Below are 22,758 nucleotides of genomic sequence, written 5' to 3'. Positions count from 1 at the left end.
TTCAGCTGGCAAGGATCTGTATTTATATTATGAGAAGTCAAGTAAGGGCATACAGAGAACATGTTCTCCATTTATTAACTTAGTTTCGGGCTATGAAGTAAAGGAAAATCATTATCATGTGAACTTTTGTTTCAGATGTTTAGATCTATGAGAAATGAAAGGTGGTCAGGCAAGGTTGATATTCTTGGATATCTTCAAAAATAAACAGCACCAGTGCTTATTTTTCTTAACCAAACTTGCTATCCTAACTTCAGCATCATTAACCATTATGATGCCAAAATGACAAAAAATTGCATCATGGCATCACAACAGAAGCGCCACCCTTTTGCACTTGCCTTGCAACATCCCATATAGGTACAAAAGGAGCAGAACTTGTGCCTTAATACCAGGGGTGAAATGCTCCCGGATCAGACCGGATCGTGCAATCTGGTAGCAATCGTAGATCCAGTAATTTGGCGATCCGGTAGCGATGGCGGACAAAGCTCCACCCACCCACCCAGGTGTCATTACTTTCTGGTTTTAACCAGGAAGTAATGTGTTTTTTACCTTCTGTGCATGCGCAGAAGGTTTTGCGCATGCGCAGAAGGTCTGCGCATGCATGTGACACATAGGCACACACTTCCAAACTCGTAAGGAAGGCAAGTAGATTTCACCCCTGCTTAATACCTATTTTACCCAATGCCTTCCCACAGATATTTGTGTATGCTAACTTTCTCCTAAGGGTATGTAGTGGCTACAAGCAGAAAGCAGTTTAATTCAGTATTTCAATCCTTGCTACAGATAAACATCCTCCCCTTCCCAATCATTGTGATTGGAGAACCCCTGGTGAGCATTTTCAGATGAAAATGAAAGTATTCATTCCGTGATGTAGTCAGTCATTTGACTGTATTCTTTGGTATTACTTCACTTCTCTCCTCTCCTCTGGTATTTTTCAAAGGGGGAAAAAATATATCTATTACTTTTTGCAGGCAAAATGCCTTCCTTTTTTGCAGTTGTCTCTGGTTCATTTCAGAAACACCCTGTTTCACCTATCAGAATCACAAAAATCAATGCAGCACAGCCCAATCCACATAGGCTTCTGAGATTCAGCTTAATTCTATCTATAATCCTATGTATGTTCCTATACTTCCCACACTACATAATAGCCACCTATCTCTTATAAAACATCTGTATGCAAAACCATGTTCTATTTTTTCTAAAACAAGGTGCATTATTAAGATATACAATTAAAGATAAATCATCCCATTGAGTTCAGAAGAGCTTAATCTCTTTAAGAAATATGCTTTAGAAATATGGCATAAGTATATATAAGAAAAAGAAGACCCAGGTTGTTGTAGCCATTAAAGCATCAGGGTAGAAAGTAGGAGGCTATGAGACCATAAGTTCCACCCCCACCTTAGGCATAAAGCCAACTGGAACTTGGTTGGTAGCCAATCTTGGACCAGGAACTTTCTCTCTAGGAAGGAGACAATGGCACAATGGAAAACCACTTTTGAAATTTTGCCAATAAAACTGCAGGGGCTTATTCAGTTAATCAACATGTGTAACCGGGTAAGGATAGATAGATAGATAGATAGATGTTCATGATAAATAGATAGGATGATAGGATGATGATAGATAGATAGAAGATTATGGTAGGCAGGTAGGTAGGTAGGTAGGTAGGTAGGTAGGTAGGTAGGTAGGTAGGTAGATAGATAGATAGATAGATAGATAGATAGATAGATAGATAGATAGATAGATAGATAGATAGATAGAAGATGATGGTAGATAGATAGATAGATAGATAGATAGATAGATAGATAGATAGATAGATAGATAGATAGATAGATAGATAGATAGATAGATAGATATGATAAATAGGTGATGATAGATAATAGATAGATGAGAGAGAGAGATGATGGATGATGATAGATAGATAGATAGATAGATAGATAGATAGATAGATAGATAGACAGACAGACAGATAGATGATAGATGATCATGATAGAAGAATAGATAGATAGATAGATAGATAGATAGATAGATAGATAGATAGATAGATAGATAGATAGATAGATAGATAGATAGATAGATAGATAGATAGATAGAATCAGTGAGCAATCAATGAAGAAAAAATAAGTTTCAAATAAATATGAATAACAGATTAATGGCCCAGATAATTCTTAAAATATAAAGAACTTCTCTTAGCCTACTTGTTTCACAAAGTGGAATCATTTGCTCATGTACAGATCATTCTCAGGTTATGACTACAATTGAGCCCAACTCTTACGTGGCTAAGTGAAACATTTGTTAAGTGAGTTTTGCCCCATTTTACAACTTTTCTTGCTACAGTTGTTAAGTGAATCATTGCATTGCTTAAGTTAGTAACATGGTTGTTAAATGAATCTGGCTTTCCCACTGACTTTGCTTGTCAGGAGGTCACAAAATGTCCAGTTGCCAAGCACCTGAATTTTGATCATGTAACCATGGAGATGCTGTAATGGTCATATGTGGGAAAAACAGACTTAAGTCACTTTTTTTTGAGTGCTGTTGTAACTTTCAACAGTCACTAAGTGAACTGTTGTAAGTTGACATTTACCTGTATATAACTTTCAGCCACAGCTCTTCAATTCATAACTCATCAGCTGACTTCCTTGTTGAATAACTTCCGTTCTACATCCTTAGATCAGGCATTCCAATTCATGGTACCTTGCAGCCAAAAATGTACAATTCAAAGCACTGAAAGTACCTCCTAAGAATCATACTTTTCCCCAGAAGAAGAGGTATTCCCTTAACTCCTGTCCTAGGAAGGATTCAAGGATCATGCCACGCTGACATTTTCATGCCTGTTGGGCTTACCAATATGTAGACTAGCCTCAAGCTTATGTCTGAGGAATGTTCTTGCTTCATTCCTTAATTTGTAGCTATTTGTTTCAGAGGCATTCCTTTTTCTGATACATTCTCTATGAATTAATTGATCTGCCAAGCAAAAAGGTTCTTTTTACACAGAACTGTTGAAAAATTGGGCCGTGTTATTACAGTATCGGTGGATAGATGACTGATTCAACCAGAAAGTCAAAGATTGTAGAAGCAGATTCAGCAACTTGTAATGGTGGTAATCCCTGTGAAAATCACTCAAATTGTTCTTTAGTACATTTTCAGGACTCTGATGACTGCTTAAGTCATCCCTAATTGGTCAAAGAACTTAAGTTCTTTGTCCTGACCTTGATGTGTGACTGATCATTTTTCCTGGATTCATCATGAATTTTTCATGACTATTCCCTGGTTCATCCTGAAAAGATCATGGTTACACCTATGCTGCTTACTCCATATTGATAAAAGGATTCAAGAGCGCCTCCTATTTTTATCAATCTTGTTCATTCCTTTTGGCTCTTCTGTTAAACTCTTATATGCAAGTTATTCTCAATCCCAGCTCCCATAATTGCAATTAAACTCAAATTAAATAACAACTAAATTATGCAACTATGGCCTACTAATCTAGAATAGAATAGAATAGAATTTTTTTATTGGCCAAGTGTGATTGGACACACAAGGAATTTGTCTTGGTGCATATGCTCTCAGTGTACATAAAAGAAAAGATACGTTCATCAAGGTACAACATTTACAACACAAATGATGGTCAATATATCAATATAAATCATAAGGATTGCCAGCAACAAGTTATAGTCATACAGTCATAAGTGGAAAGAGATTGGTGATGGGAACGATGAGAAGATTAATAGTAGTGCAGATTCAGTAAATAGTTTGACAGTGTTGAGGGAATTATTTGTTTAGCAGAGTGATGGCCTTTGGGAAAAAACTGTTCTTGTGTCTAGTTGTTCTGGTGTGCAGTGCTCTATAGCGTCGTTTTGAGGGTAGGAGTTGAAACAGTTTATGTCCAGGATGTGAGGGATCTGTAAATATTTTCACGGCCCTCTTCTTGATTCGTGCAGTATACAGGTCCTCAATGGAAGGCAGGTTGGTAGCAATTATTTTTTCTGCAATTCTAATTATCCTCTGAAGTCTGTGTCTTTCTTGTTGGGTTGCAGAACCGAACTAGACAGTTATAGAGGTGCAAATGACAGACTCAATAATTCCTCTGTAGAACTGGATCAGTAGCTCCTTGGCCAGTTTGAGTTTACTGAGTTGGCGCAGAAAGAACATTCTTTGTTGTCCTTTTTGATGATGTTTTTGATGTTAGCTGTCCATTTTAGATCTTGCGATATGATAGAACCTAGGAATTTAAAGGTTTCTACTGTTGATACTGTGTTGTCTAGTATTGTGAGAGGTGGAAGTATGGAAGGGTTTCTCCTAAAGTCTACCACCATTTCTACGGTTTTGAGTGTGTTCAGTTCCAGATTGTTTTGGTTGCACCACAAGGCTAGTCGTTCGACCTCTCGTCTATATGCAGATTCGTCATTGTCTTGAATGAGACCAATCACTGTTGTGTCATCTGCGAACTTCAGTAGCTTAACAGATGGATCGTTGGACATGCAGTCATTGGTATACAGAGAGATACATCTAGTATCTCCACTGAACCCCTGTTCTAATACTTCATGTACTAGTCCTGTAATATGGAGGATTCAATAAAGTCTCTAAACCAAGCATGTCCAAACCATGGGCCACAGATCATGTGGGTCACTGGACAGCTAGTAATACAGCCCTACAAGATTGTAATAAAAATATAAAAAATTAAAGGATATTTTTATATACATACATTAACTAATTTATATATTTTATATGAAGCCCACCGCAAATTTCTCTTCATTCAATACAGCCCAGACAAGCCAGATGATTAGACAGCCTGCTCTAAACAATATGATACAAATATTTATAGTGTTACATTGTACATAATACAGAGAGATTTTGAGTGCAGCATTTTAATTATTGCTGCAGTTCTTTGCTCTTTTTTAAAAAACTTAGCTAAATAATTATGTTTGAGAATACGACTTTATGGTTTGTTTATCTTCATTTAAAAAACAGTACAATTGTTCTTCAGATTTAGAAGTACCCTATGCAATGTGTAAGGTATTGGATATTAATTTGTGCAGTGCAGTGCAAAGCAATGTTGGATATGTTCAAGTTCTTGTGTCCATTGTGATTCCTTCTGTTCAAGAGATCAATGGTAGCAAACTTCCACACTAGGAGCAGCATATTTAAATAAGGTTAAGGAGAGACAGAGAGCAATTGGCACATGTTCTGAATCAATAACTTGTAACTATATGTTTAGTCCCTCAAGGTTAATACCTTTCAAACGGTTGGAAATTGATTTAAGTCTTTTCTCAACTGGGGTCAAGTCCTTTTAGGATAAATTTGCATGTACCTTTGAAGAAAAATATGCTTTCCTGATTGGTATTAGGCCTATAAATATTCAAGTCTTAGCGTTGTCCAAATGATGAGTTTAATTCATCTCAGACTACTAAAAAGAAAAAAGAAATGAGTAAAATCATTGTCTGTGATATATATTGTGGGATAACGACAAGGGCAGTTTAAGAACTAAGAACACTGGATGGATTTTTTTTCATTAAAAACTGGACAACTTTGCATAATAACTTTTTAAAGATAAAACAGGCCTGATGTACAACATCTGTGATCCTGAAACGTTTGCTTGGCCTAATATGTACTCCCCCCTTATTGGGTCTCCCACAGTAGTGGCCCCAAACCTTTGGGCACAGTGATTGGTTCTGTGAAGAAAGTTTTTTTCCACAGACCAGAGTGAACGTGGTTTTGTGCTCTGTATGCATCCCGTGAAGGGGGCTTCGCTTGTTTGTGTGGCCCAGTTGCTGGCATCCCACAGACCGGTGCTGGTTCACAGACCAGGGTTAGGGACCCCATGCCACAGTGTCACTAGCACTTCTGCTTGTCTTCCCTGGCAAGATAATGAACTTATTCAGGTGGTGGGTCTTTAAAGTGTTACTTGTTAGATAAAATAGACCATCCAGGCCATAAAATGGTATCCATTTGATATATGTAACCATTACACCACTATGGGGATCTTCTTTTGCTTTGCAAAAGAATACAGACTAATAAATTACCTTTCCCCTTCCCCACCTAGGGAATCAGAAAAGCCCTGTCCCTCTCCCTGTCATTTCCTTTTATCAATTTCAACCACTTCAGCCTTATTCATATAATCTGTATTTACCACAGAAGTAGGCTTATAAAGCCACATTGGAAGGAAAACCTATCTGGTTCAGTTCCAATCCGGGACAAAGATGCTGGAAACAAAATGGAAGATGAAAGCTGTTCGGAAAGAAGGTCCATTTATTGGTGAACAGAACCATCAGGGTTTGTGGTTCTGGGGCAGCTAACAAAATGGAGTTTAGAGTGGGTGGGTCTTTATACCTTTTGGATTCCTATGGGGGTCATGTAGGGATCATGTAGGGGTCATAGCTGGCTCTATAGGCAAAAGAAGAAATGCAAATCCTAGGTGTCTGTCTGAGCTAATTTTGTCTTAATCTTTGGCTTAATTGTATTGCTTATTATTTTGCTTATCGGAAGTTCCTACCTAAGCCAGTCTTTCTAAATGGATTACCAAATCTGCATTTCTAAAAGCTGGCCTCCTCAGTTTCTGCTTGGGGCAGGGAGACTTAGGCTGGTTTCTGTCTTCCTTAAGAGCATGTTTCTCCATTTTGTTTTCTCCCTTTGAGAGAAATATTCCTCAAAATATCTCATTCTTGGGTGGGGGGCTTCCCACAACCATTTGGTATCGATGTGGTTATGTCACATGTCATGAAAGGTAGGAATGAATGCTATATAGCTTATACATAAGTCTCAATAACTGGTGTTAAGAAGAATGCACAAATAGGCAGGGAAGTTTTGTTTGGGAAGTCAAACACGTTAACTACTTGTACAGAGGGGAGTTTACTCTCATCACAGCCTCAACTGTCAATTCTCAGTTCCGTCTCCCCCAAACAAAGAGATTACGTTTACAGCAATGGCTTGAATACAACTTGTCCATTTGGAGGCACACATACTGACTAGAAGTCAAAATGACATGCAATCACACAAATTGCCTTAGTTACCTCTACAGGGCAAATGATCTGGAAAATCCACATCAGATGGATTTTTTTGGGGGGGGAGGGGACATGTTTCTCTCACAAAGATTGAGGGTTTTTCATTACAACCAAGACGTTACAGAGAGATCTGTCTAAAATCTATGCAGCAATCCCGGAATGGTTGGAATAAACTGCAAAAAGCACATTTTATGGAGTTTTATCAAAGCTGTGATAAACTGACAGTTAACAGCAGTTGTACCAAGTGGGGGTTGAGAGACATCACACTATTCATACTTGAAAGTTCAAGTATTGAAGGTGGTGCATCTTAGAACAGTAAAGAGCAGTGCAGTTCACAGGGGTAATAGTAGTAGTGAGCAGTTTGCAAAGTTTTTCAGGTTGCTAGCAGGTCCCCAAACATCAAAAAAACAGCACTACTTCACCAGAAGGATTGGTCTGTCTTGCAAACAATTCATGAAGGTTTTGTAAGATTGATGTACTGATGTAGCCTTTCATGTCCAGTATCTCACAAGAAACGTTGGGCTTCAGGATTTAGTGACCATGGTTTGAAGAACAGATTGTCTGATGTTTTACTGGCAACTGTGTTTTGCATCTTTGGAGGCAAAGAGGTTTCCTACACAGAATTGTTGGCAGGCTAGTTATGAGCACAATCTTTTTAGTTGTTGTGAAAATCTATATAAAATGACGAGAGATGTTTTCCGTATCCATATTATTGTCCGAAATCACTTCTTTGGAAGTACAGATGTTCCACAATTACCTGTGAGTGGCAAGGGATCACAATCTGAAGTGGAAAAGTTCTGGAACTTTCTGAAAAAAAGAATAGAATCGTGTATTTAACAACAGTACTTTGTCATTCAGCTATGAATAGATTGGACGAAATGTTTCTTCAAAGTTTTAAGAATGCTTTATGAACAATGAAAACATCATACTGAATCAAATTATTGCAATGCAGTGCACACAACAGAACTCAAACTGCAGTAATGTTATTCTTGGGATTTACTTTGTGTACAAAGTTGGATCTTCTCAAACCTAATTTGACAAGAAATGTTTGGGACAAACATCTGAAGCAAGCTGAACAGTCATCTTATGCTGAAATAATAAAGAGTAACCAACTGAGGAGAACTCAGATATACACAAAACAGTTGTGAACATTCAACTGAAATTTCTGAGTTACTATCAAATTAACTGTACACCAATTGTACACCAATATCAGACAAATCAATCATTTCTGTTTGTTTTTGTCACTATTTATTTATTTTTATTTGTCACAACAGTATATATAAGCATAAGCATGAAATAACTATACGATATATAAGCATATACTGTATATAAGCATAAGTATGTAATATCTATATTAATTGGATATAATGAAAGGGAAACATTAGGACAGGAACTGTAGGCAGACTTGTGCTCTTATGCATGCCCCTTACAGACCTCTTAGGAATGGGGTGATATAATATTGGCACCATCCCATTAACATTTGAAAGAAAAATAGAACTGTGCCTAGTTTTTAAATGCAATACAGTCGATATCTTGATGGAACAATTTTTGCAATTTTTACCGACTCACTGGGATTAGTGTTCTTAGATGTTTTAATAAAACAAGCAGCAGGAAAACAAAACTCTAATGTCTTTTGTTTTAGCAGTAGGAAAAAATAAACATTTTTAAAAGTAAAAAGGATATTTTAACATGAAAGAAAAACTAGGTGTAAGCTGACAATTTCATTTATTCAATATTGTTCAGTCTTGATATGATATACCTAGCTGAACTGCTTCCTTTGTACGCAGCGAACTGTTTTCTGCCACAGAAATCTTAGATTTAAAATGAGCATTTTGGAGAAGTAACAATGCAAATGAAGTCAGCATCTGCCATGTGCAAACCAGTATTTTAGCTTGACAGCAAATCACCTAGCTCCCATTCAGTGTTTGAAATACTTTGTTCTGCATGTTGTTGGTACCAGCAAATCATAAATCTGATCACCACAGAAACAAGAAAACATCCTTAATAAGATGTAAACCGTGACAGATCACATATAGGTTTGTGGCAATTCTAAAATGCTTGCCTGCTGTGCAGACTCCTGAGTTTTATCATTTTTAAGCCATCACTCATCAATGAGCATAAATTTGCCCTCTCCATCCCACTTCCATTTGAAAAAAATACAAAATGTGCCTAGATTTTAAATATAATATAGACAATATTTTGGTGAAGAGACAGGTTTTTGCCATTTTTTTACAGATGCCACATTCACAGATAATGCTAAGGCATAATTGTTAATATATCTGATACAGTGGTGGAATACATTTTTTTTTACTACCGGTTCTGTGGGCATGGCTTGGTGGGTGTGGCTTGGCTTGGCTTGGCTTGGTGGGTATGGCATGGGAAAGATACTGCAAAATCTGTATTCCCTCCCCACTCCTGGGGGAAGGATATTGCAAAATCTCCATTCCCACTCCAATCTCCTCCACTCTGGGGCCAGCCAGCGGGTTCTCTCAACTACTCAAAATTTCCGCTACCGGTTCTCCAGAACCTGTAAGAACCTGCTGAATTTCACCCCGATCTGATAGCTCTTACAGATAATATAGTAACGAATTAAACCATTGCTTCCTCTGTCTCATCAGGGTTTGGGGTTTGGGTTTGACGCTCATCAGCCACTTTTACCCTCAATTTTGTGTTTGAATGTAATCTCTGTTTAAATGTCCCAAAGGTGTTTTATTTTTCAAGACTTTCTTGTTTTTCTTTGAAGACATTTCGCTTCTCATCCAAGAAGCTTCTTGAGCTCTGACTGGATGGTGGGGATGGTGGAGAATATCTACTCCTTGTAGACAGCTGGTCATTTGCATTCTTTTAGAAAGTCATTGAGGCCACTTGGAGGTTTTTCTGTGTCCTCAGGGTCAGCCGAGTAGTGCAAATGAGTGTGCAGCCTTCTTGGAACTGCTGAAAGGACAGAGGGGGGTGGGATATGACATCATCTATCTCTAGTCTACAACAGTGTCCTTTCACCACCCCCCTCTGTTGAGAGTGGGCAGTTCAATTTTGACATAAATGGCCTCCTTGACCCCTCTTTCAAACCAACGGTCCTCTCTGTCCAAAATATGGACTTTGCTATCTTCAAAAGAGTGGCCTTTGTTTTTTAAATGCAGATGAACTGCTGAATCTTGTCTTGATGGGTTTGTTCTCCTACATTGTGCCATGTGTTTATGAAGTGGTTCTTTTGTTTCTCCAATATACAGATCTGCACATGGCTCACTGTATTGCATATACCATTGAGCAGGTAGACTGGTTGCCATCTCCCCCTACAGGGAGATTAATTATATTCTGTTTAAATGATGGCAATTACTTCTAAATTTACATAAAGGCATATAAACACACCTCTGCAATGTGAATTATTTTTTTTGCCTTTTTTTGTAATGCATTTCTTCTATTTTAGCAGGACCTAAGTGCTAAAATGGTACAAAGAGATTATAGATTGCAATGGTGTATTTGGGAATAGCTGCCAATAGAGCTGGATCTTTATCTGTTCCTTGCAAGCACAGCCAGCTGAATTGCTCTTCTAGTCAGAATAGCTTTCTCATTTAGTTAACAGACATGGGAAATGAAATAAAAAAATCAATTTAAACATCACCTGTGAACAGAATAATTTACTTCACAGAGGGCTCGTTGATAACTCTCCGAGTTTGCATATAACTTAATTTTAACAGCCATGGTGAGTAATATGCAGGGGAAAGGAGGATCATATATGAACAGCTGAAAATATATGACAATGTTCATTTGCTATGTATGTGCCAGGAAACTTTAGCAGGATCTAGACCAGTGGTGGGTTGCCCACCCACCACTGGTTGCCCCCGGTTCAGTCCGGTTCTTCTGAACCGATAGTAAAACCGGCGGGAGGCTCCGCCCACCCACCCAGATATCGTCATAGACGATCTGCGCATGCACAGAAGCGCAATCCCGTTGCGAACCGGTAGTAAAGGTAAGTGGAACCCACCCCTGAACTAGATGTAGAAAAGAAATAATTCATCACTGCCCTTCTGAAACTTTGTCTAATATTTAAAGAGAAAGCGAGTGGGGAAATAACTTTTTAACAATGAATTAAAGTGATCGATCCTTGGATGAAATGGATTTTGCACACCTTTTCAATCAGGCTTTAGACCTGGATTTGGCACTGAAGTTGTCTAGTCCCCATTGAACAATTAGTGCCAAGAAAGAAAAATGGAGAGAGCAACTTGTTGAATGTTCTGGTTCTCTCACTGGTTTTCAGTACTGTGACATTCTTCTGGACTCTGTGTAGGTTAAGTCTGAAATGCTTCTCCAAAAGAAAGTTCTTGAGGATTTGTTTTCTTATGACTTTTATATGATGGGACTCTGTGAGGTTTCATTTGCTCCCCATGTTGTTCAATCCTTGCTAGAAAGCAGAGAGAGAGAGAGACCACATAGAGATTAACAGTAAAATGTCATAAGATTGAGGTGAGACATCAGAACTGTTCAATTAGTGCTTGGCTGCTGTAATGGGCTGGATGAGGACCAAAACCCTGAAGCTCATTCCAGAGAAGATAGAAGTGGTAATGATGGATGGGTTGTATCTCCATTTTAAATCCAGCTTGTTCTAAATGGTGTTAAATTTCCTCTAAAGTTTAGAGTTTGGATAACTTTTGTGTCCATTTTTGTCTGTCGTGGTCTTCTAAAGAATATAGCACCTTTCAGCACCTCACAATATTGGGATACTAGAATGGAAGGGGAGAGGAGAGGAGAGGAGAGGAGTGGAGATGGAATAGAATAGAATAGAATAGAACAGAGCAGAGCAGAGCAGAGCAGAGCAGAACAGAACAGAACAGAACAGAACAGAACAGAACAGAATAGAATAGAATAGAATAGAATAGAATAGAATAGAATAACAGAGTTGGAAGGATCCTTGGAGGTTTCAAGTCCAACCCCCTGCTCAGGCAAGAAACCCTACACCATTTTAGGCAAATGGTTGTCTAATCTCTTCTTAAAACCTTCCAGTGTTGGAGCAGTCACAATTTCTGGAGGCAAGTTGTTCCCCTGATTAATTGTTCTAACTGTCAGGAAATTTCTCCTTAGTTCTAGGTTGCTTCTCTCCTTGATCAGTTTCCACCCATTGCTTCTTATTCTACCCTCAGGTGCTTTGGAGAATAGCTTGACTCCTTCTTCTTTGGGGCAACCCCTGAGATATTGGAACACTGCTATCATGTCACCTCTAATCCTTCTTTTCATTAAATTGGACATAACCAATTCCAGCAACTGTCCTTTATATGTTTTAGCCTCCAATCCCCTAATCATCTTTGTTGCTCTTCTCTGCATGCTTTCTAGAGTCTCAACATCTTTTTTACATAATGCCGACCAAAACTGGATGCAATATTCCAAGTGTGGCCTTATCAAGGCATTATAAAGTGGTATTAACTCCTAACATGATCTTGATATTTTCAGATATCCTCTGTGTGGTAACCCATAAGCTAACAACTTCCTCTTTAGATTACTGTAAAGTATTGAGCTGACTTTGATGATGGTTCAGAATCTTCAACTTCTACAAAATTCCACACCCAGAAGTGGGAAGTGGCTACCCAACAGCACCTTTTCAATGATAGCCTCCCCCTGACATTCCCTAGCAAAGCAGAGTTTGAAAAGACTAATTTTTGGCATCAGGAGAAAAAGTGTTCATTTTACAAAGTCTTTTAATGATGTGTTAATGCGGCTGTTCAATATTACAGTATAAGTATATTACTTATTTTTCATTTTGTTCTATAGTTCATAAAATGTTTCATTAATTGTTGTAACTGATTGTTTTAAACGTAAACTTAAAACTTTTTTTTTCATGAGAAGTACTATAGCAAGAGATCAGGCTAGCTCCCCCTTGCTTTTTCTTTTTATTTTGAAATAGTTAAAAACTGAAATACTTTAGAGGGCACTCTGTTACCCTTATATATGACTCATTTTTAAAAATTTGTTTCTCCAATGTTTGTAGCCTGCGTTTATGACTTTTGAATAGCCTCTCTTGCTGTTTTATTCAGACTGTGGATGTTTAAATCTGTGTTATATTCTATGCAATCCATTGAGAGTCATTTGATTGGTAGGAAGCCAGACAGATTGATAGAGCCTGTTTGCAAAGCCACAGCTTATTCTGAACAGCATATTGTATAGGATGCTAATGCCAGATTATATTAATATGAGAAGTGGAAATCGCACATTCTGTTTTTACAGAAATTTACTCTTAACCATGGCAAGAACGTGACCCAGTAGCTATTTTTTGACCATCTGTCCTTAGGATGATGTCATCTCTTTCCCTGTTCAATACAGTTACTGCCACTACCATGGACATAGCGCAGTGATGGCTAATCTTTTCCGGACTGAGTGCCCAAAGCGTACACAAACCCCACAAATGCAATGCGTGTGCAGCCCCTGTGCCTGTGCCCCTGTGCATGTGCACGTGCCCTCTGCATGCAGCCCCCGTGCATGCGCATGCAGCCCCCGTGCATGCGCATGCAGCTACTAAGCATGCACACGTAGCCCCCGCACATGGCACACAGCCCCGCGCATATGCACACAGCCCCCATGCATGCACACACAGCCCCCACGCATGTACACACAGCCCACGCATGTGCCCCACCCCCTCCACCCATGTGCATGCACCCCCTACATGCAATCCACTCCCCATGCATGCAAGGCAGAGACCTAAAGACTACCTGACCAGTGGGAGGCACATGCGCGGCGAGGCTGAGGTTGGGATGATGGCTTGCATGCCCAGAGACATTTGCCATTACGGACATAGCATCTGGCATACTTCATCAAAGATTTGGTTGTAGACAGGGTCAGGAGTTCGGCTATGCCCATTCCTATTGGTCACTTCAGGGTGTAATGGACATGCCCTTTTTCCTCCAGTCACTGGGCATTGCCCTCCATGATTATTTTGTTTGCCTTGCAAGAAAGACTGAACATCTGGTTTCCACTGGTGCCATTGCTCATTCTAAAATTCTTGTCCAGTTTCATGCACATTCCCTTATGTACAGGTTTGCTGATATTTTGAACAAGCGTTAGACTTTCTCCTGTACTGCGTCGAAAAACAATTTAAACTAGGAGAGGCAGCTTCTGCCAGGTGACACTAATGATTGCGTTACAGGTTTTTGTTGCTTCGGCCCACATGGTATTTCACATGACCACACTTTTTCCCGTTGCTATTGCTTGAAGTGCAAGAGGGATAGGAGTCCATTTTTCCTACTCCATGAGCTACATCTGGATATTGCCAGATCCAGCCACTTACAACAGCTCCCTTCCCTTCTTGGCCATGGATGATGCTCAAATATTATCAATTCCTCCCAATACATTTCCTATTGAGACTTTCCTCCATGTCTATGACCTATCATCATGGTTATTTAATAATAATAATAATAATAATAACAACAACAACTACTACTACTACTTTATTTTCATAGTACGTGTATACACAGTGTACCCATACAACAAAAATCACTTAACACCCAAAGATCAGGTCTAACACACATAACAATCCCCAAACACACTCCCACCCACCACAAATTCCCCACCCCTAAAACCACCCAAACATCCACACAACAGACCAAGTAATGCTGTCCAACAGCTCACTGCTGGTGGCCCTTTAGTTCCTTGTTGAGTGCAATTATAGCTTTGGGATAAAAACTATTCAGAAGACGTGGGGGGGGAGGGCGAGTTGTTCTGTATCTTCTGCCAGAAGGCAACAGTCCAAAAAGATTGTAAGCAAGATGGGAAGAGTTTCTGAGAATGTTGTGCAACTTCCTCAAACAGCAAGATTCGAAGATGTTGTCCAGGGCTGGTAGCTGGAGCCCAATGATATTCTGGGCAGTTTTAATTATTCTCTGTAGAGCTTTTTTGACCGTTACAGAGCTGCTCCCATGCCATGAAAGAATGGCCGTATGTCAGGACACTCTCAATGGTGCTGCGATAGTAGGACAGAAATAGATGCTGAGATAGATTTATCTTCCTGAACATTCTCAGGAAGTACAGCCTCTTCTGTGCCTTTTTCACAAGCATGCTAACATTCATAGCCCATGAGAGGTCCTTCAAGATATATAAATGCCCAGAAATTTAAAACTACCAACCTTCTTCACCTACTCACCTTTTATGTACAATGGTAAATGTACATCTCTCTTCCTCCTGAAATCAATTATAAGTTTCTGCATTCTTTTAGAAGAACACGAGACCCAGATTCAGAAATAGCCTGGCTGACTCCATTTCTGTAACCCGCCACCTTGATAGGTGGCCAAGCCACCCATTCTAAGCATTCATCTATATTCACCTCCATACTCCTACACATATGAAGGAGAGTGGTTGATAGTTGTTTGTACCCTAGCATATTATGCTCGATGGAAGGAAAAACAAAAGCAGAATAGCCCATATATGAAGAAAATACATTTACTGATATATGTTCATGAACTGGAGACAAGCAGTTTAACCTGACCACCTGGCTGTGCCCAACATGAGATCTCAGTATTGGATCTTGTTGCCTTTTTTCCATGGGTTATTGAAATAAAACATTCCTAACATGACCAGTCAAAAAAATTTATGTGGATATTTTATTTTCTCCTTTAGCGAACTTAGAAAAAAGATGGAAAAAGCATGGAAAAATGCAGAAGGTCACAAGTGGAAGATAATTATTCTGGACACCAACATTCCCCTTTTAAAAAAATAATGAGGCAAGGTGATTGCCCAATAAAAGTTTTAATTGGAAATACCTTAGAAGAAGTTGCCATTACAAATATATTAACTGACCAAAACAGACTACACTTATTTTATTTTATTTTTTAAGCATCCAGTACTGACTTTCAATTGATATTGGCTTAATTTGAAAAGTGGCTATACCATTTCATGAAACTCCAAGAAATCTTGGAATAAAAACTGAGCATTTTGGTTTAGAATACTGCTTTTATTTGTGTGTGTGTGTGTGTGTGTGTATGTTTATGTTCTAGAAATGCTTTATGCTAGTATGCTAATGCATCACATAAGTAAAGCAGCATCCCATCCCATAATAAAAAGAGTTAAAGTCTCTGCATGAACAGCTAATAGTCAGAGGTGGTATTTAGCTGGTTCAGACCAGTTAGGGGCAAACCGATAGTGCCGATGATCAGTTGGTCCCACCCACCCACCCCCGCTGTATCCTGTCCTTTATTTCCTGCTTTGTAGCTCATCTCAATCACGTGGCACACCTAATTTCCCCCCTCCTCACTGTTCTACTTACCATTGCTGACTTGGAAGGTAAGCAGCTGAGCTTCTAAATGCTCCATTTTCAATGCAAGTGCCAGCGCCTTAGGAACATGTGCAAAGTGCACACTCACCAAACCGGTTGTTAAACGAGCAGCATCCCACTACTGCTAAAAGTCGATGTGAAGCATCAGACTAGAGCAAGGAGAAGTGCAGGGACAACAGTCTGAAACAACTGCAATATCTTTGCAAATGGCATTTTTCTTCTGGTATTCTGTTCTATATCATATTAAAACTGAAAAATCAAGGATCTCCTGGTAAACCTTCATGGTTCAGTTCTATGGAGATTCTCAGTCACCCAGGTCATGATTATCCCAAAGGATAATCATTTTTCAAAAGGCAACTGCTGGACTTTGTTTTTCCTTTCAGCTGTTCCAAGAAGGTTCCACACAGTGGTGAAATGGTGGGCTTGGTCGGCATGGCAAGGGGAGGATACTGCAAAATCTTCATTTTTACCCCACTCCAGGGGAAGGATACTGAAAAATCTCCATTCCTACTCCCACTGGTATTTGCCAGTTCTCTGAACTACTCAAAATTTCCTTTACCAGTTCTCTAAACTACTCAAAATTTCCCCTACTGGTTCTCCAGAAGCTGTCAGGACCTGCTGGATTTCACCCCTGGTTCCACACCCATTTGCACTATTCAGCTGGCCCTGAGGGCATAGATAAACCTCCAAGTGACCTCAGCAACTCTCAGAAAGGGTGCTGGCCATCAGATGCCTGCAAGGAATATAAATCCTTCCATTCCCCCAACATTCAGTCAGATCTGAAGAGGCCACTTAGATGAGAAGCAAGATGTCTTCAAGAAAAATGGAGTCCAGTTGCCTTCTGAAAAAGTACTGTTGGGACTTCATGATTCAAGGCTTCTCAAACTTTTGGGATTGCCTTTCTTCAGTGGTCTCTATCTGTCCAGTAAGAACTGGCAGCAGTTAGCGTGGCCCTGGTGGTCCCATCTTGTTATTCTTATCTGGGGCTATTCCTTGTCTCTAGAATGGTATCAAATCCCTCAAAATTCACCCAGCCTTGACACTGCTGACCATTAGGAAAACTCTAAAGTCCTAGTTCTTTTAACAGCCCTAGGATTTGCTTGGGACGCGTGTTGGTTGTGGAATGGTATTGTTTCCATCCCATGGTTATTCCTTAATTCTTTTTCCCCATTGTCATTATAACTTGTATTTTTTACATTACTGTATATTGGTCCGAATTGCCGGTGGTGATCAAAATTAATATAATTGGTATATGGTATATCAGTTGATATATAAATTGATTAAATCGGGGGTGCTATTCAGCAGGCTCTGACAGGTTCTGGAGAACTGGTAGCAGAAATTTTGAGTAGTTCGGAGAACTGGCAAATACCACCTCTGGCTGACCCCAGAGTGGGTGGGAATGGAGATTTTGCAGTATCTTTCCCCTGCCACATCCAAGCCACACCCACCAAGCCACACCATACCCACCAAGCAGGGGTGAAATGTAAAATTTGTTACCACTGGTTCTGTGGGCGTGGCTTGGGGGGGAGGGTAATGTGACAGGGTGGGCATGGCCAACTTTTTTTTTTTACTTTCAAAAGCATATTTTCTACAACCTCTTTGGCCGAAGAGGTTATAAAAAATGCTTTTAAAAACTTCTGATGATCAGGCAACTCAGCTGGGATCGCCAGAGGAGCCTTTTAAAAGCATTTTTAACAGCCTCTTCAGCCAAAGAGATTGTAGAAAAAATGCTTTTAAGGGGTTCTGATGATCCCAGTTGAGTTGCCTGATCGCCAGAACCCTTTAAAAGAATTTTTTTACAACCTCTTTGGCTGAAGAGGTTGCAGAAAAAATGCTTTGAAAAGGTTCTGACGATCCCAGCTGAGCCGCACGATCATCAGAGCCTTTTTTTTTTTTTTACTTTTAACAGCATTTTTTCGGCCGAAGAAAAAATGCTTTTAAAATTTTTTTTAAAAAACCTCTGCTGATCACGTGGCTCAGCTGGGCATGTGGGGGGAAGGTGGGAGCAGGGATTTTTGCTACCGGTTCTCCGAACCACCCGCCACCATCGCTACCGGATTGGGTGATCCGGTCCGAACCGGGAGCATTTCACCCCTGCTACCAAGCCACACCCACAGAACCAACCGGTAGTAAAAAAAAATTGAATTCCACCACTGGATTGAATGAATAAGCTTGCTTATTCAAACTGAAAATGCATATCAGTTTTTCCTTCACCTGATGACCTCAAGCAATTTGCACCAACCAATAAGCAGAGAATGCAGGAGTGGGGGAAGGCTGACATACGGTTTAAATACTGCATTGTTACCATATTTGCTAGAGCTTTGGAGGTTACCAGATTTAATGCACTAAACTGATTCATTGGCATATTCTTACCGTAGTATCTCTCAAGAGTACCTTAAAACAACTTTTTCTGGACTTACAAGCTTCTCTTTCTGAGTGACAGGTGATTGTGGGAAAAGACACATTTAATTTAAGCTATGCTGGATACATTAATCCACATCTTTGTGCTTAGTTTTATCACATATATTCCTTATATTTAAAGCGGGTTATTTTCTATAGAACATGAAGGTGACATACATATTCCATTTTATTTTACAAAAATCAGAGAGAATCGTTATGAGCAGATTTATTTCACAGCTGGCTAGAATTTTAACTTTGGTCTCCTTGCTTCAAGTGAAAGATCTCTCTTTATGCTTTAGATGTTAATTGCAAGTAAATGTATAACAATTATTCTGGAAGATTGCGATGAATATGATGGATTTACAGCTCTGCCAAATGAGCTCTGCACAATGTAAAATACATAATTCATAAGAATGGTGTGTGGATTTTAATTGACTCCACAGATTTTTACACGTAAAATAGCATATTATGGACATAATTATAACAATGCTATAAATAGAGTAATCTAATAATTATGACAGTAGCATCCACAGCAAGCTACAGTGATCCAAAAAATAGCAACATATGTGTGGTGACGTCATGATGCAAATCCCATCCTTATCTCCAATGTCTGATGCAAGTACCTAAGCTACCGTACTTTGAAGATGAATATATGTAACTCAAAACTGCCTATACAGTACAAACATATTTTCCTCCTGCAAAAATTTGACACAAACAATAAATATATTGTTGTTACTATTTTCCATAATTATGATGACCAAAAAATACTACTGGTTCCATCTCTTGATCTCAGCAGAGACAGGCCTCCCAGTGGTAAAATGGCTTCTCCCGAAATATCTCCCATGATATTTTGTATCATAACTCAGTCTGGAATTTATCAGTTCTAAACATAAATATTTTTTTTTAAATTCCATTTTTTGTATTATTTATTCCAACATAAATAGGCTACTTATCTGTGATGAATCTCAGGCATTCACCTTTCCTTCTTACATGTAGAATATATTTTTTCTTGCTATTTTCTTGAGCAGTTTTTCATTTTGTAGAGTAAAGTATGGGGAAACCAGGGCTAAACTGTTGTCTTAATCTGGCATACTTAAAATTCTATATCAGAAAGAAAAAAAAAGCAGGTGTCTTCTCTGTAATTCTTGTTACCACTCTAAATGAGCTATGGAATAATTTTCTTATTTTTGTCTCTATAATATATCTATTTCATAAGGCTATTTAAATTCATATATAAAATGATTAAAATATCTGTTTTCTACTAGCATTCAAGATTATGTATTTGCTCTAGGAGTAAATGCATTGAAGTAAACACCCAAAATTTAAAATTGGTGATAAATTGGCATATTTAGCATATCTTTGTATTTATCATGCTATATTTTAAGGGAATTTTTTTCCCCTAATACAAATAGTGGCATCTTAGAAGGGGACAGTTATTGGGGTCATAGCAAGCAAAAAGAAACAATTGAAATGTTTCTTTCCTGAAGAAAGTCTGAAGAAAACATCTAATCTGAAATTGGTATTTACACTAGGAAAAAAAACACATCCAATTTAGGATTCTAAACAAAATGCCAATAATAGGGAACTTCACCTTTATGCCATTGCCAATATATCTTCAAAAGAGGTTTTTCCTAACAAACAAATTTCTGGTTTAATTTGCTCCTTGAGTCAATTTGGTGTAGGGGTTACAGCATCAAGCTAGAAATCAGGACATCATGAATTCTAGTCCCACTTTGGGTACTTAGCCAGTTACGTGACCTTGGGTGAGGTCCTCTTCCTTCTCAACCCTAGGAAGCAGGCCAGAGAAAACTATTTCTGCAATCTCGCCAAGAAAACTGCACAAACCTGTCCAGGTAGCTGGCAGGAGTCGATATTGACTCAAAAGTACTGACACACACAAATTGTTCTTTAATGGCTGCTTTGGTCCCAGCCATTATTATATTCATGAATATATTATTATGATGATTGATCGATTATGAGCCATCAAGTTGATGTCAACTCTTAGCGACCACATAGATTGATTTTTTTCAGAAATGTATTATTATAGTCATAATCATTTTCATTACTTATTGATGTTATTGGCACTTTGACAAGCCTATGTATGAAATGAAAAGCCATATTTTGCGGTCCACATACTTGGATAGTGAAAGAAATTAAGTTTCTTGGCATCCCAAACACAGTGTTGCCCATTTGAATGGGTGCTACATAGTAAAATTAAACTTTAGCAAGAGCTATCACCATACAAACTTTTCACAGTGTCTAAACTGTCTTACAATAATACCTTTCCTTTTTAAATAATAATAATTGTGTTAATAAGACTAGAATGGCTGGAAATTGCTCATTTAGAAATATTCTAGAAAGGAGTGAGATGTACAATGTAATAAATAATCTCCCTGACTCAGTGGTGAAATCCAAAATTTTTACTACCAGTTCTGTGAGCGTGGCTTGGTGGGTGTGGTGTGGCTTGGTGGGCATGGCTTGGTGGACAAGGCAGGGGAAGGATACTGCAAAATCTCCATTCCCACCCAATCTGGGGCCAGCCAGAGGTAGTATTTGCCGGTTCTCTAAACTTCTCAAAATTTCCGCTGCTGGTTCTTTGAACTGCTCAAAATTTCTGCTACCAGTTCTCCAGAACCTGTCAGATCCTGCTGGATTTCACCCCTGCCCTGACTTACTCTAGCCAAAATATTGTGTGACCATAAATCTTGGTTGACAGAGTTGAAGCTTCAGAAGAATTTTCCAGATATGCTTTTGTTTAAAATTCTTGTTTCTCTCACAGCTTCATTCTGACCAGGATAAAGGAGATGGTTCACTCAAGTACATCCTTTCTGGAGATGGAGCAGGTGACCTGTTCATCATCAATGAAAACACTGGAGATATCCAGGCCACGAGAAGACTTGATAGAGAAGAGAAGCCTGTTTACATTCTTCGTGCTCAGGCTATCGTCAAAAAGACCGGGAGACCTGTGGAACCAGAATCAGAGTTTATCATTAAGATCCACGATATCAATGACAATGAGCCCCTGTTTACAAAGGACATTTACAATGCCAGCGTCCCAGAAATGTCTGATGTAGGTAAGTGTCAGATCACTCAACCATGCTGGGATTAGATTTCATTAGCTAGTCAAATGGCAGTGCTAAAGTTGGTATTACAAAGGTCAAAGCAATGAGTATTTAACATGTCCAGCTGTGCATTTTTTCTGTCCTACAGTTAAGAGGGAAAAAAAGATAAAGATAGAAGATCTGCATTAAGTCACTTGTTTTGGAAGAAAGATGACAGAGAAAAGTGGTTTGTAGATGCAGATAAGCATCTGGTATCATTGTAGGATCCATTTGATAAGATGGTGGCTTAGTAAAATTAGATTATGCAGCAGCACATGGTCATAAAAGAAAGAAGGAGGACAATTCAAAATCATCCTATCAGCGTATATATTCTGTATAACCAGGTCCCCTAATAGTTAATTTTCAGATTATGCTAAATTGTAATAAATATGTATTTACTGCCATGTATTTAGCAACTCTTTTCACATATGCCGTTCTACAAATATTACAGTAATTTCTAGGTGCTGATAGAAGTCTACTCGGTACAGCTTTGTGAACAATAAGAAAGATTTGGTAGTTGGAACTGAGATTGTACTGCAGTACATAAAGTCCCATTTGAATTAGAACTGACTTGCACAATTTTGTACGTGTAGGTAAGGTGCGGGGGGGAACACTTGTTTTAATTTTTGTTAACTGGAAAACTATTCACAAATCCATGCTATTTTTTTCCCTTTGGTTTTCTCAGCATTTCCACTTAAATCAAAATTCAGTAGCATCAATCATAGTATAGACATATTTTGGAAAGTTTTTGCCTTGAATGAAGATAAACTATGTCTATTTGACAAAAATAAGGAGAATTCAGCCGGGCACATTAGCATCTGATTAAGTTCATGAACTGATTTTCATATGTCATGCAGCTATTTTATTGTAGCATTCCCATGTAGCATTGGGATCTATCTATCTTCAGTCAGCCCAGCAGGTAGGCTGACTTTGGTTGATCTTAGAAAACTAAGCACGTATGAATCTTGTTTAATAGTTGGATGAAAGACCACAAGGAAATTGCAGAGCTGTA

The 22,758-nt window shown here is 38.8% G+C and overlaps 1 protein-coding gene across 2 annotated transcripts in view; it reads left to right on the top strand.

The window, feature by feature from the left end:
• The window catches only part of LOC131195346 (cadherin-6-like), a 217,118-nt gene that overhangs the window by 146,558 nt on the left and 47,802 nt on the right, over positions 1 to 22,758 (top strand). For both annotated transcript variants that reach the window (XM_058177171.1, XM_058177170.1), the window contains one exon: positions 21,425 to 21,719. In XM_058177171.1, coding sequence (XP_058033154.1) covers positions 21,425 to 21,719 — 295 coding nt within the window. The remainder of the gene's footprint in view (positions 1 to 21,424; positions 21,720 to 22,758) is intronic.

The sequence above is a fragment of the Ahaetulla prasina genome, chromosome 3 (assembly GCF_028640845.1).
Source record: "Ahaetulla prasina isolate Xishuangbanna chromosome 3, ASM2864084v1, whole genome shotgun sequence".
In the NCBI taxonomy this organism is placed as follows: Eukaryota; Metazoa; Chordata; class Lepidosauria; order Squamata; family Colubridae; genus Ahaetulla; species Ahaetulla prasina.
This window is presented reverse-complemented; position numbering and strand designations above follow the sequence as displayed.